At 43.5% G+C, this 19,083-nt stretch overlaps 1 protein-coding gene across 2 annotated transcripts in view; it reads left to right on the top strand.

Moving 5' to 3' along the window:
• The window catches only part of LOC144828458 (ubiquitin carboxyl-terminal hydrolase CYLD-like), a 677,169-nt gene that overhangs the window by 584,222 nt on the left and 73,864 nt on the right, over positions 1-19,083 (top strand). For both annotated transcript variants that reach the window (XM_078686635.1, XM_078686637.1), the window contains 3 exons: positions 10,680-10,812; positions 10,921-11,029; positions 15,819-15,937. In XM_078686635.1, the coding sequence (XP_078542761.1) occupies positions 10,680-10,812; positions 10,921-11,029; positions 15,819-15,937 (361 nt within the window). The remainder of the gene's footprint in view (positions 1-10,679; positions 10,813-10,920; positions 11,030-15,818; positions 15,938-19,083) is intronic.

The following is a 19,083-nucleotide window of genomic DNA, read 5'->3' as shown; positions in this document are numbered from 1 at the left end:
CCAGAGTGCGTATGGTCACCCAGGACCATCCCATAAACCAGGTACATTAGGAAGTTATGTGGTTCTGCAGCACAGCTCATTTATTAGATGCAGATCTTGATGATGTATGACTGCATTTATTCCAAATTTACTGACACATTTTCAACAAATTTATAATGCAAACTGTAGTGCTATCCTAAGACAATTCACATTATTTTGACATTGGGTGTATTAAAATATGACTTGAGGCATTTCCACCCAGATAAGCATGTGTGGCCTTTAATTGCACGAGGCAATCCCAGCTCCACAGACCTAGGCTCTGGTCACCTGCTCTGAAGCAGCATCTTTTGATGGACTTCTCAGTGTGAAGCCGAAAGGCTACTCCAAGAACCCTCTGTATCTGCAGGCGGCTGAAGCTGTGAAACGTACACAGGGTAGGACCTCCTTGGGACAGAGCGAGGACTCTTGGAGCTCTGGTTCATCGCACAGATGATTCTACAAGGAGACAGAGAGCACAGCAGCCTGAGAGGCGACTCCTGACAGCTTTTACACCTCTTGGACTTTTTCTCACTCTGTGCCATCTTCCAACTAACCACTCCGCGACTGTCGCTCTAGGATGCAAACGCTACCGAGTGGAGAATTCTGTATGATTATTGCACTAGGGAGTTTCTGAAAGATAATTTACTGCACCAGTCCCAAATTATTTCTGTATCACAGCACTCACATAACTCTATTAATAAACAAGAGGCGGGCAGTGCTGGGCTACCCATTTGTTTTTGCCATTGGACATTTTCCAGATGGGTGGGAACCCTTGGGGTCAGCTTTTGAAGGCAGATGGCTGCTGCTGCTGCTGGCACCTCTCCTACATTTTCCCAGCTCCCCCAGGTTCACTGTAACTGGCACATCTGTATGACAAATCAAGTTAAGATAAAAAGCAAATGCAATGAAACATTGGTTTGAATATTTTTGTTGGGGCTGCTTCTGGCTTCCAGGCAAACCCTGGCAATGGCTGAAGGAACCAAAGGAGCAGTGGTGGAAGGGGGAATAACCTAAAATCCCAACCCGGTGCATGTTTTTGGTGCTGATGGCATGGGCTCTGGCAGAAAGCTACTTCTGTCTGTAATGAGACCTGAAAATAAGTTCGTTTAACAGCAATACACAATAAATAAGCAACGGAAAACACAAAAATAAGACCACTCGGGTTATTAGAAAAAATACATTTATGGAGAAGTGATTATGAAGAATCCCTCATAAACAAAATGCATTTTAATATTACATTGACAGTTCTGATAATCTCTTTGATGCAGTTGGTCGCGGGTGGCTCTATTAAAGTTTGTAGCTAGAGTTCAGTATATCTTTATGAAGTGGTTTGCTTGTGCCTCCGTGTGCCCCTGTTGCCCGCTTGTGCTGTGTGGGTGTGTGTGGAGGGCTCTGTGTGGCTGTGTGTGTAGGAAGCTTTGTGTGGCTGTGTGTGTGGGGGGCTTTGTGTGGCTGTGTGTGTGGGGGGCTCTGTGTGTGTGTGTGGGGGGGCTCTGTGTGTGTTTGTGTGTGTCATTTGCGAGAGATAAAGCTAGTGGCATTGTAAATGACAATGCCATTTATTTATGTTAAAAAAAACATAAATAAAAATAATGTCAAGAGCAATGCCAATAGCTCTAACTTTAACAAAGGCAAAACCATTGCATTGTAAATGCTTGTTATTAATTGTTAAGAATTCTTTGAGGGTGCATTTTATAGTTTCTCTATGTTTCTTATCGTTTAGAATGGCGTCGTTAAGGCGCCACAGTGACTGGCGGACTGTTGGTTTGACATTTGATAAAGTAAGTGATACGCAAGAGTGGTCAGAGACGAGTCTCGGTGCAATGTTTGTGTCCTCTATTCTGGCTACAGCGTTTCTAGTTATGAATATGTAATCAATTCTTGAAAACGAGTCTTGAGGCGGAGAGTAGAAAGAGTAGTCTCTACCGTCGGGGTTTTGTATACGCCATGTGTCTATCATGTTAAATCTGTTACATAGCTTCGTGAATTCCTTATGGGCTTTGCCTGGTCGGAAGGTGCACTTAGAGTCCCTATCTAGGGCAGGGTCAAACGGAAGGTTGAAATCACCTGCTAAAATATGAACCGCTGAGTCCGGAATAGTGTCGATCTGTTTCGCGAGTTCTAAGCAGAAAGAAGGTTCATGTGTGTTGGGGCGTATAACGTTGTAATGTAAAATTCAGTGCCGTCCTTGATTAATTTCACCGAGATCCATCTGCCTTTCGTGTCCACAGAGGAGGAAACCACTTCCACATTGGCCTTCCTTGCTAGTAATATCACTACCCCGTTTTTCTTCGATATAGCTCCGGAGCCCACCACTTCAGTAAAGAACTTGTTACGTAGGGTATGAAAGTGTTTCGTCTCTAGTTTTGTTTCTTGTACTAGGGCTATGTCTCCCTTTTGCCTACGAAGGTAATCAAGTATTTTTTGTCGTTTAATCGGTTGGTTCAAACCCTTCACATTCAGTGAGAGTATTTTAAGGTTATCTATGGTTGTCGCCCCTACGGGAGTGTCTATAGTAGGAGCCATCATCTGTCGTATGTATAACATTCTGATATACTGCTGTGAGCTATATCAATATTAGAGGTTGCAGTTGGGCTTAAGCACAGTGGGTGCAGTAGTACGCTGGACATAATGTTAGTGTAGGTAAGAGCCGCATTGGTTTCAAGAAGCACAATCGGTTGCAAGCTAGGATGCAATTTAGAGAAAACAAAGCAAAACAAGACAAAGTATGCAAAAACAAAGTATGCAAAAACAATCCCCCCCTCACCCCTTCCATCCTCCCTCCACCCACCTCCCTTTCCCAGAACCCTCCCCTCCCACCCCAATAGTAGAAAAAGAGCATGGCGACTCGGGAAAGACCGTGAGGCCGCCTCCAAGCAGCTCACTCAAAACTATTAATCGTAAGAGCTGCAAAACACAATTCCGATCAAGAATGTAACAATTACGTAGACAAAGAGGTTGAATAGTAGTGATATTACCAGTGCTATTACCAGTGAACTCATGAAAGGCCACTATAGTGACACCTTACAGTGACTGTAGCAGTGGGATTGAGGTACATCAATAATAACTGATGAATAACTGATGGAATGCCCAGATGGTACATAAAACCTAATACATGTACCAACATAAAACCTAGTACATGTGCCACATGTACTACAGAACAAAGTTACAACATATTACGCAAGTATTGGAACATAAGAAAACTAGCATAGTAATCTCAACAGCAATTTCTGCAAAAGGCTCTATAGAGACTATAATGTCAAATTCGGAGCATGGGAAGCACAGCTGACATTGCATTCAAATGGATCATAGAACAAAGCGGGTGAGCCATGAACATACTAGTAGAGCAGTAAAACTAAGCACTCGTTTCCGGCCTGTATTTCTAGCAATTTGAGGCCACATCCTGAATGACTAAAGCCATGGTCTCAGAGCATATGGAACATAATACAGATCGAAGACACCCGATGGTGGGGGCATGTTTAGAGCTCAGTTAGTTGGACTATGAGAAGTCAGAGATCATGGGTCAATTAGTTCAGGTTAATCAAATGCTCATGCTAGACCAGGTGCAGTAGCGCCCATCTGGTCCGAGGGGGAAACTTCCATATTGCCGTCACCCTGGTTGAATAGTAGGTGTTGCAGCTTTTGTGGTTCAGAGAACACATGAGTTACACCCTGTATTGTTACTTTGAACTTGGTCGGCCCAACAAAACCATACATGTATCCAAGTGACTTTAGTTGTGGTCTCATTGCAAGGAAAGCTTTCCTGAGATCCATAGTTTCTTTACTGAAGTCCTGTGAAATGAAGATTTTGTGGCCTTTCCATAGTACATGGTTATGTTTGCGGACAAAGGTAAGTATCTGCTCCGTATGTTGATATCTTAGCGGCTTGCACACTATACGCCCCGGTACCCTATGTGCCCTGTCGAACTCTAGTGGTTGAGTGAAGGTTAGATTTGTGGCCTGTGTAAACCACTATTCAAGGAAGGTTATGCATGATCCTAGGGATTCCTCCGATTTTTCTGGCATATCAAAAATGCTCAGATTCCCCCTCCTATTTCTGTCCTCCAACTCCGCATCTTTCCTTATAAGATGATCAGAGCACAGGGTGAGTTTCTTGATGGCTCCTCAGGTTTTATTTTCGGAATCTTCCAGTTTACTTATCCTGCTTTCGGAGTCAGTCAGCCTCGAATTGATGTCCTTGATATCTTGTCGAACTGCAACAACCTCCTCTTTGGTGGATTTGGCTAGGTCTCTAACTTCTTCTAGTCTACTCAAGATAGTCTCCATCGCATCAGCTAGGTCCTTTTTCCCCTTGACTGGTGTCGGTGGGTCAGACTTCAAACGTTTAGAAGTTTTTCCATTATCTTTGTCCCCCATTCTGAAGGTAGTTGGCGGGAGATTGCTAGTGCCTTTATATTTCTTTTGTTAGTCTGGTCCAGAAACACCGTTGTGACTCCCTTCGTTAATTTGCGGCGCAGAGTAATATATACAGTATACAGCTTGTTTCCTTGGGTTACACAAAGCTCACAACGCTGTGTCGGGGTTGTGTTGCGCCAGTATAGGGCAGCGCACTGATTAATTAAGCTTCTTCATGTAGAGTTCCCAGCGCGCAGATGTACCTTTAGGTCTAGTGGGGAGTTGTGGATAGTGATTCACGCTGTATTTATGGGTATGTTATTTGCGCATTACAGTTAGTTTGGATACACAGCCCCACATGGCGAGACATCAGTAGTAGCCGCCATTTTGTACAACGCGTGGCGCGTCTCTTGCTTGCAGCTTGCTGTCGAAAATACTATCAATGTCACATTCAGGGCGCAAGTATGTACTGTTCTCTGACCTCCAACAATCTTGTGGCCGAGCAAGTCCTTCACTGAGAGAAAATCGTTAGTGAGACAATGGCAACTAACGTGCACTGGCTTGGTATTCATTTGTTTCCATTAGTTTATCGATTTCACCATTTCGCCCATTACACAGTGGGTGCACATATTAGGGAGCATTACTTGTGAGCAAAATGTCCTGTAAGCCTGGTATCAGTAGCGCGGACCATAGCAGCGGGGGCGCAGGGTGTCTTGTACGAGAGATCGGGTGCACCGGTAATCCGCCATTTTAAAAGGTCATTTCTTCGCGCCGTTTTCCCCTTTATAATTGCCGATAAACTCTTGTACGAGTGCGCTGTAATTACTCACGTCCCTGATGTAACGCCATCCGCTGAAGTCTGGTTTCCTGAAGACATTCACAGCGCTGTACAAACACTCCCCCGCACAGCGACGAGGTGAGCCAGATGCTCCGGGAGGCCTCATGGGTGTAGTCCGGTCCGTGCTCCGTCTCGCCCTGCAGTCTCCGGCGGTCAGGGCAAAAGGCTGTTTTCCTCGGCTTCCCGGGTGCGGATTCGGCCCAGATTTTCAGAATCGTCGGGTATGATGTTCCGACATCCAAAGCCTCTCTTGGATCAGGGGATGGGGTCGGATTGCAGCCTTCTGTATTGAGGAGATCGTAGCTGCCTGGAGGAGGACAGAATTGCGCCGCCATTTCTCCGGCGTCCAAGCCACGCCCCATTTCAGTATATTTCAATGTTTCGAATCCAGGGTCACGCCCAGACACCAGCCACCACTAACCACATAACGCTTGTCACGAGGTTGAATTTGAAGAAATTTCATTTTACAATGCCCATCAGGCATAGATAGCAGTGATGATAAATTTAGCAGGGATAGACGTAATAAAATAAAGGGGGGCAAAATCATCAGGCAGCAGGAGACACCAGGTCCAGGCTTTTAAATGACAAACAGAAAGTTAGCAATATCCAGCAAAAGATACATATGTGTGCAGAGTGCAGGCTCCCCACCAGGAAGCACAGCCACACCGACCAAATGCCGGCCGGCAAAAAATACTGCAACTGGTAGAAGAGGTTTTTTGAGAAATGAGCCAAATGCCCCCTCCTCCCAAGGACTCTCCAGCTGCATAAAGACTAACTGCCTGCTACGGCTGGCTCGCATTCAGCAGTCTAAAGCCCAACCCCACTGGGACTGGGAGAGCTTTAGGGAACCAGAGAACGTCCACAGCACTCAACATGAAATCCTCGGGCCTGCGGATTCTGTGCCCTGGCCTACCCTCCCCCCCACCCCTTCCCCCCCCCCCATCCCCAGGAGCACACTCGCCTGTCCCCTCTGCTCCACTCCTGCATAAAATCCTCGAGAGGGGGGCAATGGAGCACAGGGCTCAAAGACCTGGAGTGCGGAGCTCACCAGCTCACTTCGCTTTGCTGTGCTCCTCATTGAAACTGGCGTCGGGCATTAGAAGGAGTGGCGGGCTCGCTTTGTAGTTCACGTATCGGTTCACTCCCAAAACAATAAAAAGATCTCCTCCAAGTCATACATTATCTTGTGACCATCCCAGAAGTGATGCACTAAATTTCCTGAGTCTCAGAGACTTCTTGGGCAATGGGCTGCTGTATTACTTTTAATAGTATGTAATCTTCCTGGAGAATAAAGGTAACCATCAATTGTTGCACAGGAACGAAGCAGAAGGATCCCATAAGTTGACTCAAAATGCAAAACAGCATTTTACCTTTTATTTTATTTATTTATTTTATTAAACTTATATTGCGCTGCAGCTACCCAACAAGGGTTTCCCGGCGCAGTTTACGGAGTTGCGTAAGGAGAGTCAAGCAAAGGTGGGTATCTAGATGTTAAATAGCCATGTTTTTAAAACTTTACGGAATTTGATGTAATCTGTCTCGTTTCGTAATGAAAAAGACAAAGAATTCCACAGTGAGGGCCCTAAGTAAGAAAAAGATCTCCCGCCCATCCTAGAGAGCTTGATTTTAGGAATGACAAATAGCGTGGAGGAGCAGAGAAGACAAGAGGGTAAATAAGGACAGACAAGAGATTGAAGGTACTTCGCAGCCCTTCCAGCCTTAATTTTATGAATAAAGCAAAGAGTTTTGAACTTGACTCGGTTTTCAACCTTGAACCAATGAAGATCCCGAAGATGTTGGGCCGTGGAAGAGGTCCTAGGGGTCTTACATAGCAATCTAGCTGCTGAATTTTGTATCACCTGCAGTTTGTGTAGTGGCTTTATTTGAACCCAGGTAGAGCACATTACCATAGTCAATCCTTGAAGTAATCAAGGCATCAATTACGGTTTTCTTAGTAGGGTCAGGTAACATCAAGCAGATCTTTTTTAGCCATTTACGAATGGCAAAACATGTAGCAGAGGTTTTTACTGCTTGCAGGTGCATTTTAAGGGACTCATCGATTATAATGCTCAAATTGCGTGCCTGACAAACTGGAGAGGGAAAAGCACCCATTTCGGGAGGCCAATGTTATGGGCCCCATAAGTTTTTATTTTTTCCGAAAATGATTACTTCGGTTTTTTCTCCATTTAACTTTAGAAAGTTTTCTTGCATCCATGATGCTTTTTTAGTTAAAACCACTTTCAGTGGAGAGGAAGCATTTGTGTTCTTGGAGGAAAGTGTGAAAATAAGCTGGGAATCGTCCGCATAGGAATACATTACCAGCCCAGAGCTTTCTACCACTTTGGCCAAAGGACTCATATAGAGATTAAACAATAAAGGACTTAGTATAGAGCCCTGTGGCACACCATGAGCAAAAACATGCGTGTCAGAGCAAGCTGTCCGAGAGAAAACTTGGAACGTGCGCTCGGTCAGAAAAGAGATGAGCCAATTAAGTGCTGAGTTGCGGATGCCCAAGGAGTGGAGAGTGCTTATTAATACAGTGTGAGATACCGTATCGAAAGCGGCGCTTAAATCCAGTAGGATAAGCGCCACTGTCTCTCCCTTATCCAATTGGCAACGTATATTTTCTGTAACTCCTAACAAAGTGGTTTCTGTCGAGAAACCGGCTATAAAGCCTGATTGATAGGTAGGCAATACATTTTGAGTAGTGACAAATTCAGCTAGATATTTATGCACATGTTTTTCAAGAATTTTTGAGAACACAGGTAATAAAGAGATAGGCCGGTAGTTTGAAGGTTGGTCAGGATTGGCCCCTGCCTTTTTTAGAAGAGGATGTATCATCGCATGCTTCCAATCAGCTGGAACAGTCTCATCCTGTAAGGAAGTATTAAGAAGATCAGTAATAACATCTAGTGATAGGGAGTCAAGCTGCTTAAGTATCGTACACGGCAGCGGGTCTTTCGGGGATCCAGGTTTGATGTCAGTGAGATTTTTTTTTAAGTGTCCGAATTCAACATAGGCCAACTATCTAGAGTTCCCTTGGAGATCATAAGGGGCCCATTGTCGTTATTGCATTCATTACTGGCGATAAGAGGTTTCAGTGAAATTACTGGCACAGAGCGACATTTATCTTGGGCCGATGTAATTCCTTGATAAATGTTATCTACTTTCTGAATAAAAAAGGTGGCCAATGTTTCGCATTGCTGCTCGTTTAAGACCGGTGGCATGGCTAATCTTTTAGCGCCCATGAGTTCCTTCACCATATTGAATAATGTTTTGGAACAATTTAGAGCCTCTAAGATAGTGGAGGATACGTTATTGGCTCTGGCTTTCCTGCAGAGAGTGTGATAGTTTTTTAGTTTATTTTTATAAGCATTTTTGGCCTCAGGTGTGTAGTTTTTTCTCCATCTGCGTTCTAATACTTTGCATTCAGCTTTTTCTTTGTCCAGAAGGTCCGTGAACCAGGCAGCTGGGGGTCGAAGACCCTTTGCCTTTTTATTAGAAAGTGGTAGACATGTGTCTATTGCAGTCAGGAGCCATTTATGTACAGATTTAGATAATAAGTGTACAGATTGCTTTGAGCAAGAAAGCTGTTCCTGACCTGAACAAGGGAGATGAGTATTTATAAAATTATTCAAGATTTCAATATCTAATTTTTTTCCAATTTCTGGTTAACGTTGTAAGGCCAGTTGGGAGTTTTGACTCATAGGTTATAACTTGGAGTGTAAATCTAATTAGATAATGATCAGACCAACACGTTGGCAACGCGGGTAGACAGCTGATTCCAGTTAGATTAGAAAAAATTGCATCAAGTAAATGACCCGCTTCATGTGTGGGTCCTAAATTAAGTAGGTTTATATTTAAAGCTGCCAGGTCAGAGATAAACTCAGTACTTGTTTTACAAATTTGATTTTCTAAGTGCATATTTAAGTCTCCTAGTAGGGAAAAATTGGCTGCCTTCATCACCAAAGGACTTATGAGTTCCGGAAGAGCAGATGCCTAAGAGGCCGCGAAGTTAGGGGCACGGTATACAAGTATTCCTGAAAACATAAAATTTGGAGTAAGAGACAACTTAAACAACCCAGTTTCACAGTTGGGGATTGGTAACTGAGTGAAGTCGCAATTATACTCTTTCTTGAAGAGAATGGCAATACCACCCCCTATTTTATTAATACGGTCAATCCTTACTATTGCATAATTATCAGGGAAAGGTACCTCGATGTCTGGACCTGAGCTCTCGTGGAGCCAGGTTTCAGTAAGGAAGATTGCATCGGGTTTCTCTTCAATTAATACATTACAAATTTCAAATTTGTGTTTCGGTAAAGACCTGCAATTTAAACTGAGTAAGGAAAAGGGTTTATGTTGAGATTGATTTACATTGATTGTACAGCTTTCCTTTCCCATAGTTGAATTGGAGTTGTGAGTAAATGCAAAGCCACAGTTAAAACAAGGTGCTGTCCCGACCTCCATATGCATGTTAGTACATTTCTGAGACAAAGGGGAGTGCACGGCCCAAAGCTGTTCCGGCTCCTACCTTAATGAAGGAGCCTCTATGCTGTAACTGGTGTGAGGAGCTTGATTGTCTACTTTGGGCAGATCTGTAGTACAGCTAAACGGTGTCGGACTAGGGGTTCTGGCCCTTGGCCCGATCCTGGCTCGGAAGGGCGCAGACGGGCTTGTCTTTGGCGCGCGCGTCCGCTGCGCGGAGAGTGTGGCCTGGTCTTTCTACCCTTGCAGTCAGCTGCCTGCTGACGTCAGCGCTCCACTTCCCCGCCTCTACCTGTAAAGTAATCAAGACCGCGGCTCCCTCCACAACAAGCGGGCGTACCCGTGATGGACCAGGGAGCAGTCGGTGAACAAACACAAAAGGTGGGTGATAAAAATTAGGTTCCCCTAATCGCCGCAATTTAAAAGTAAGAACAGTTTAAAAAAATTCCAGCTAGCGTTTCAGGCATCTGCTTACGCGCGTCTGCTGCACAGAATGCGGGCGGGGGCTTTCTACCCTTGCAGTCAGCTGCCTGCTGACGTCAGCGCTCCACTTCCCAGCCACTTTGGTGTCAGAAAGAGTGTGTGTAAAGACCCTTGGGGTTAATTACCATGTGGACTTCGTATAAAGCTTATAAACATGTTATTTCATACTTGGACATGATGGATTTTTTTTTATAGAGAAGTCAACCAGGTATCGGAGAAGACAGTGGCTTCCTCTGTGGATTTCCAATGAATAGATATTATAATATTGAAGCCTGCCATTCATCTGAGAGGCTTCCAATACAAGTACATCCATTGGCAGCATGTGGCTTATGGCTTATATAACTTTTGGGAAAACCACATTATTTCTCTGTGGCATTCATTTGACTTGTCTTAAAATTCTAAATATAACTGTGGTTTTCAAACATTGGTGAAAAGCTTAGGGCCTTTATTCTGAACATTTGAAAAGATTGTGACTTGTCTTGGATATCTGCTGTAGGTCAGGAGGACAGAAGGAACAGGAGTGTTATTGTTACCAAATCTTCATGGAGAGGCAGGAGGACATGGTGGTGCCGGACGTCCAGCAGCTGGTGGCACACTCCTTCATCTCATCTGATTTAAAGCTTACTGAGGTAAGTTGTTCTCTGACCAAGTGCAGCAGGAGGGGGCTTGGACCCCCTTTCTTTTTTTAGATTGAGGAATGTATTGTTGAAAGTATTTTCTCCCTTTTATCTTGGCAGATACCATCCTGCTTTATAATTCAAATGCCTCGGTTTGGCAAGGAGTACAAGATGTTTAGTAAAATAATTCCTTCGCTTGAGCTGGATATCACTGACCTGCTGTTTGAAAGTAAGTTTAACACTTACAGTATAAAGTATTGAAGAGTTTCATTTAAATGTGCTTTATTCAACAACATTAGTCATAAAAGCGTACAATAAATACAAAAATGGTCATAAAATAAAAATTATATAAAAACATAGTAAAATCAGTTTGATAAAATAATAAAAGATCATAACCTCACAAAGCCAAGTGATAAGAGATTATAGAACAAATGTTTAAAACATCTGCACAAAAGGGTACTCTTTTCGCAACCATGGTTTGTATGGAAAAGACACTGTAGAGCACAAGAATAAAGGGCAACATTCATACAAAGTAGCTATAATAACCACGTAAGGATTTATTGTAGTTGAGCTAGACGAGAAGGTGTATTGTTTGCTGATACAAACTGGGAGATAATAAGGGTGTAATACAATAACAATCATTGCTTTTGCACGAATAACCCACATTTTACCCAGAAACTTAGCAACAGCACATGCATATACCTGAATCGAATCTAATCTGAGTATACTAAGCTCTACTTGGCTACTGTGTGCCCTCATCAGCCAGGATATGTGTGTAATCCATGTACAAAGAATACCAGCATACCCATGACAGGCAAATAAGACCTGTCCAACAGATTCGGAAGCAATTTTACATAATGGGCACACTTCATCTTTGTCTGGAGCCCATCTAGCAGTAAGTCTAGAGAGGCAATATGCCTGTCCTAAAGTGGAAGTGTAGTACCCTATCTAAAGGGGATGAGATTGTATCCTAATATGGTTCCAGAAAGAATGTAGATTTAAAATAATAAAAACTTCCAATCACAGGATGGCCAATGCTTGCTCTGACTGCATTTTCGTCAACTGAATGACAGTCATGTTCCTTCAACAGCTTAGCTGTAAGAGGTAGGCTAGAAAGCTGGTTAGTCCAGAGATCCCAAAGACCAATGGCTAATAACAGCTTTTAGACCTATCTTAGCCAAGGTAATTTGTGGAATCTATCAGCAGCCATCACAACCCTTAATGGGTCGTCATATTGCATGAGTTCGGACTAAGACCACAACCTCCTCCAAAACAGCAAGGGGCGCAATTTAGCTCTACCTGCCAGTGTGCGATGACATATATTCGTCATCAGAGGCTTAAGGGGGGGTACTTTTTGGTATGAGGACCAGATTCCTCAAGAAACTATTATATGATCTAGTTCATGGTGAAAGATTGGAAACCCCCCATAACAATGAAACATAAAGACAAGCACTCGCAGCTTTGGTATCATAAAATTGCAATTTGCATAAGGGCAAACAGTTTCGTAAGAGAGCTGTTATGTTCTCTTGCTATGGCCCCTGATATTTTTCTACGTTTGAGAGTCAAAAGGTCCAACTGGGGTTTCCATGAGGGTAGAGTAACTCCCAAATACCTAAATATCCATACACTATCAAGTGGAACGCCTCCTTGCTGGAGCTTTCCTTTGAAAGACCTATATATATATATTGAAAAACATTAACTTTGTCTTCGCAGAGTTGATTTCCAAACCACCAGAGGCGCACAATTCCAGAAAGGAATGTAATGGCTGTTGCAAACCACTCAGGGTTTTGGTAATAAATAAGGTATCATCCGCGAATAAGAGAATCTGTGTTTTGATGCCTACTAAGGATGGAGCATCAGTTGAAAGAGAGGTCAAATGGGAGACGTCATTGAGGTAGAGGGAAAATAGGGTAGGCGCCAGTACACATCCCTGACGAACACCCTTAGTAATGGAAAATCTATGTGTCACCTACCCCTGGGATCGCCAACTAACTTGGCCTAAATGACCCTCATTAAGACAGATCAGGAGTAGCAAAAGTCTGTTCGGAAGACCCAGATCACCCAAAACCTGCTTTAGCAAGTCATGCAGAACCAGATCGAAAGCAGACTTAAGGTCGACACAGGAAACATCACTCCCCGTTTAACAAGGGTCCATAACCTGGTAGAGTCCTTGAGGGATCAGGCTTGTTTGAGATCCTGCCATCTGGCTTCATCCCAAGCCTTCTTGGCCTTGGTCTGAGCCCTTATGTATCCCTCCCTAGCCAGGCGAATTACTCCAACATACTTAGTTCTTAATGCCCGTCCCAGACCTCTGCAAGAGGGTATACAACCTTTACAACGAAACTTTTACAACGAACTACCATTACAACGCAACTTTTACAACGCAAACTATTACAACGCATTGCTCTTGGGGGCGCTCTAGGATAGGGAATAGGTTAATTTACTATCCAATAACCTTCTCTACTATCCACGGGGACTGGAGTTGGAATAGTAAATTAAACTATTCACTATCCAGCGCCCAAAAGCATTATGCGTTGTAATGGTATGCGTTGTAAAACTTACGATGTAAAGGTAGGCGTTGTAAAGGTAGGCGTTGTAACGTCATACATCCCTACAAGAGCATCTACATTCTTTGTCAAACCACTTGTTCTCTTCACAAAATTTCTTTCCACGTTTAGTAGAGGGAACCGTAAAATAACGAGGTTCAACATGTGGCACAACATCACCTTACCGGTGTTCTATGACCCGCCCCACCCCTCGCTTGGACTTCAAAAGAGGGATGAGTTTTGACATAGTACAAAAGAACACCAGATGAATGCTCAGCTCTTTGTGGTGATCTCTGCGGTAAACAAAAGTCAAGGCTATCCAGACCAGAACCATCTCCTTCTGGATCATGCTTTGTATTACAATCTGCTACTTATTGGCTAAAAAGCAGTGTTCGAAAGGAGTACATGCTCACTCTACCAGGGCCAAAGCTGCTACCACTGTATTGGCATGAAGAGTCCCTATTCTGAACATTTGCCAGGCGGCTAGCCCTTCATACGTTCGAGAAGCACTATTGTCTGGACAGTCAGGTTCACGAGAGGGGCATTTTTCCTGCTTGGTTCTGCAGCACTTTCTTGTTTAAGTACATTCACAGCCACCTCTAATTAAGTATTGCTTGGTATCTACTCAAAAAGTAAGTAATCTGCAGCTAAGAAGTCTCTATCAGAAAAGGTTAATTAAAGTTGGTTACCCTGTTTTTGGTAGAGACTCGATCTAGCTCGCAGATTCCACACTGACTCTTCCATCCTCCATGTTCTGTGATTGGACTCCTATCCATTAATAGGATCTCAAAGTCTAATCATAACCAATTTGCTGTTGGGGCTATGTGTCTAGGGATGCGGACAGCCTAGAAAGCAACTAACAAATAGCACGTGAGAGCTGCCCTATATAGGCTCAACACTTCATTTGCAGAGCAGTATGGCATCATTGTGGATCTGCACAGCGCCACCTATCGGTGCATGGAGGTACTGCTGAAATATTTCTGGATCAAGTCTGATACCTGATGACTATTCAAAACATGAAGAATCAGTGGCTTGATAGTCTCGACCAGAAAGAGCGTTAGCGAAAGCAAGTAAGTTGTTCTTCAGTTGGTTGTCACATGAAGGCAGGAACATCGAGGCCCTGGATTTTGTTAAATCAAGATCTGAAGATTCGCCCACATCTGACAGCATTTAAAAAAATTGTTGAGAGCCTCTGCAAGCTCTACAAAATAAACAGGGACACCTACATGCCCAGTCCATCCTCCTCAGACGCATGGCTCTAAAGATCTGCCCAAAGGGTCCCTTTGCTAGTAGTTTTTCCAGGTTATGTACATGCTGCGAAATCCATATGTTGATATTCTGTGACTCAAACAAACCCACTCATGGTTTTTATATGTATGGTGCAATTAAGGAAAAACAGCAAGACAACACTGCTCTCGCAGGCAACCTGCTAATTTGGTGTCAGGCTATATTGTTTATCAGTGGTTCCCTACCTCATTCTTTCTTGGGGAGAGGCCCCTTACCGACCGGTAAAGCCCTCTGCAGTAGGTTATGATTCTAGAATTGTGTGCTTCTAGTGCACACAATTATGTGTGAAGACAAACACAGCAGCATACCTTTGGTGTGCTCAGTTTGTGCCCAAACCACAAATGGTAATTAGTAATGTGCTCCTGCAAGTTTTCTCTCACATTTTGAATACATTTCCAACCACCATGTAATTCACAAAGCATTCGACAGCTCTTATCCGGAATCTGCAACAGTTACAGATTTTCAGCAATAGTTGGGACTTTATTATGAATTCACTCTCGTTTTGTTTTCGTTTATGTATACGCAAATATACTTGGTACACATTTACGTATGCATAATTTTAACACAAAAGTGTAGCTCTGGGTTCACACTAATTTCTTTTTGTTTCTACATAAGGAAAATATTTTTACCTGTAGATAAACCCTTTTCCCTAAACTTATATGAATTTTGGGGATATTGTCTCTCCTTTCCCACCCTGATCTTACAACTAGCCCTGCACTTCGCAGGAAACATTTTAGACTGTAGTCAGGGTGAAGAACTGCAAAGAAAGGTTTAGGAATACATACATTATTTGGACATCATTGGATATGATTAAACCCATTTATAAGTGCAAATTCACTTTTGGGAATATTATGCAGCACTTAGGTGAACAAATAGCTCTGTAAATCATGCATTTAGCATACAGTTAGTTGGGGTCATGTGGATAACGTTTATTTTAAAATATTGTCATTCACTTGCCTCCTATGGTCGCCAGAATAATCAGTGGAAATTTCAGCTATATAAAAATGATGGTCGGGTCAACTTCTTTATTTCCAGCTCAATATTTTCTTTATATGTTCAGGTGTTTCTATCCTATAGTTCTGTTGATGCTCTGTAGATTATATTAAGAGGGCTTTAATCGACTAATTTCCTCCTCTGTTGACAGAATCTTTGTGAATTTTTTGCTTTGTTTTTGCATCTTTCTAGGTCCCAGAGAGTGCATTGTGTGTGGAGAGCTTGCTACTCTTGAGTGTCCCGAGTGCTTCAAAGACATGATGTTTGGAAACTCGCTCGTCAAACAGTACTGCGACAAGTGTTGTAAGCAGGTATTCCAGCTAATTACCGTCACTGGATGATGTACCATTTTGATAGTGCTTAGAATATTTGTCTTTACAATGGACAATGACCGCTTTAAAAAAAAGTTCAGATGGAAGGGGGAACAGCGTTTACAACGCAGTACCTTTACCACGCAACTTTTACAACGCAAGTCGTTACAACGACTTGCGCTGGGGGCGCTCTAGGATAGGGAATAGTTAATTTACTATCCAAAACCTTCCCTACTATCCACGGGGACTGTAGTTGGAATAGTAAATTTAACTATTCACTATCCAGCACCCCCAACGCAAGTCGTTGTAACGACTTGCGTTGTGAAAGTTGCGTTGTAAAGGCATGCGTTGTAAAAGCATGCGTGGTAATGACATACATCCGATGTAAGGAATGTCTTTCGGAGACATGCAGTCGTCTCTCCTATCACTGTCACCTCCCCCACAATGCTGCACACCATAGTTCCTATTTGTGAATTTGTTACCTTCCCAATTCAGATGTCAGTAGCTGATCCTTGATTTGCCAACGTGACAGCGGTCTCAAATAATATATTTTATTGCAACTCGAAGTAGGAGGAAGACACCCCTATAATGCGCCCTACTATTTGTAATTCAGAATTGGTTGCACGAGTTATTTTGCAAGTTGGAAATGCTTTCCTGACTTTCAAAGTAACATTTGTACATTACGACATAACTTTTTGCCAACTCAAGCCCTGTGATTTTGCTAATTGTAGCATTTGTGACTGTAAAAAGCTTTTTTACTTCTTCAGGTTGCAAAATAGCTTTTTGTATTCAACTTGCAGTATGTGGATGAAGCACTGCTATTTTTTTTTAATGTTAATTGGATTTATACGTGTGTGTGTGTGTGTATGTATATGTATATAAACAGAGAGAAACATTGTCTCTTATACACTGACACTCACATAATCTCACAATGACAATGTTTCACAAGCACACACTCTGCCTTAAACACAATTCTGTCATGCATACAATCTGTCTCACATTCACACTGATAGAACTGGGGTCTCTAGTTGGCAGTGAAATGCACCCTGTCAAGGTAGGGACCTATGTTCCCTTTAGGGTGCGCGCCTGCCCGCGCACCTTTCCATTCAAAAGCGCCCAGGTTCTCTTGAGGGAGTCTTTTTCAAGTACTCGTTTAAATGAGCGACTGGAAAGTTTCTCTTGGTTGCAGGATGGCACTCACGCTCTGTAGACGCCTTAGGGAAGTGTGAGTGCACTTGAGGTATTTTGTGCAGGAGCCAGCGTATTTTGCGGAAGCCGCCAGCTTGGGACAGCTGCTGGGGTGTTTTATGTAAATAATTTAGATGTAGGGGAATTCAGTAGGGGAAGCGGGCCAGGGGTAAGAAGCAGTAAAGCAGTCCTGTGTGACTGATGCTCTGGGGGTGGGGTCTGCTAAAATTAATTGGACACTTAGCTGTCCCTTTGGGCATCAATGAGCGTTTTGCATGACACTGTCCTCTCATGTTTCAAGCAGCCTACAGTGATTTAATGACTGAGGCCAGGGGTTTATGTTGGATATGGCCAGTGAAACAGTGATGGGTTCACACCAACTACTATGTTCTTGCCCTTAATGTTGCAGGTAAAAGCAGGTTTTCTCGAGAATATGTTCAAGAACACTAAAAGTAATACAGATCAGCAATTCAGTCCCTCTTAAATTTCACTTTGCATGGTACAAGCTGAATTTCCTCTAAGTGTTTGGGTGAGTTCGGGGTGTGGTGGGGTTTATAATAGGTGCAACATGGAGCGCCCTGAAATTGTGTCTGAAAGCAGTGTGAGCTTCTCCTAGTGCCTCTCACTGGGTCATTATGGTGTTCAGAAAGCATGCTCATGCAATCTTTGGCCTCTCTGTAGAGCACAGAGTGAAAGCCACATTTGTGCCATTTGGAACAAAGGAGACGCATACACCAAAGCCACTGCAGCTTAAGAAATGTTGAGATATTGACAGTTAAGTATAAGAGGTGTGAGAGTCAACTTACTAAGAGTGTCCTTGGTAATGGTATGGCTTGTGTTGAACAGCCTGTGCATGAGCCAAGTCCTCTTAATGTATTTTGTGTAAATTATGCAACAAACATTATACAAAAATATGAGAAAGTCTCATTAAAATTCCAGAAAGCATATGTTTGAGGCGTAGGAACTGTATATCGTATACTTTTGCATAGATCGCCATCTGGTATTGGGCTCGGATGTTTGCCCTTTGTTATTGCAGAAGTCTTTGTACTCACGAGATAGGTGACTCCTCCTCTGGTTAGTAGTGCGCATGGGCATCAACTCCATCCTTAGATTGTTTTTTTCCGCCATCGGGTTCGGATGTAATTTGCTGCGCTCCGGGTCAATGCCGTTTCGATTCCCCTTCGACGCGAAAAACTCACCGATCGACAGTATTGTTTCGAACACGATCTCTCTCGACAAGTATCCAGTTTCAAAGAACCTTTTGAGTCCGGTCGTCGACGTGGGCCGTTGGGCCGATCGACGCTATCAACCAGCATATGGAAATGCAAGTTTGGGGCTAAATTCCCACACACAGATCTCCACGAGGTCTGCAACCTTTGTCTCTCGCTGGAACACGAGAGTCGGCATTGCCAGACCTGTGACTCTTTCAGGTCTAAGAAGACCATACGTGATCGCCGGACTCGACTTCACAAAATGTCTCGATCACCAGTTTTGGCCCCGGTCGACATCTTCGAGACAGGCACTGAAGATCCGGAACCAGAGACAGGAGATGAACTGGTCAGTGTCTCCGAAGCCGACGATTCGGACTTAGAAGACAAGTCGATTACCCCTGGTCAACGAACCGTGAGTACTGATGTCGACGCCCCAGCCCCGAAAAACACAAAAGGCTCCAGTAACAACTTCATGTCCGGGTCTAGGTTAACACCGAGAAAAGTCATTAGAAGCCTCGCCTCCAGGCCCAGCTCCGAAGCCCCCAAAGCCTTCAGGCAGCTCAGGATCGAGCCAGCCTTACCACGGTGCCGAAAAACCATCTGCGCACTGAAACATAAAACAAAGGTCCCGTCGACCCCAGAATCTTCGGCACCTAAACCAAAACCAAAAGTAACACTCTTCGACACCAAAGCAAATTCAACCCAAGTCCGCAGAGCCGAAAAAACAACTAAATTCACAGTCGAAAA

Source organism: Lissotriton helveticus, chromosome 4_1 (genome assembly GCF_964261635.1).
Source record: "Lissotriton helveticus chromosome 4_1, aLisHel1.1, whole genome shotgun sequence".
In the NCBI taxonomy this organism is placed as follows: domain Eukaryota; kingdom Metazoa; phylum Chordata; class Amphibia; order Caudata; family Salamandridae; genus Lissotriton; species Lissotriton helveticus.
The sequence above is the reverse complement of the archived record's forward strand: the minus strand, read 5'-3'. Positions and strand labels throughout refer to the sequence as shown.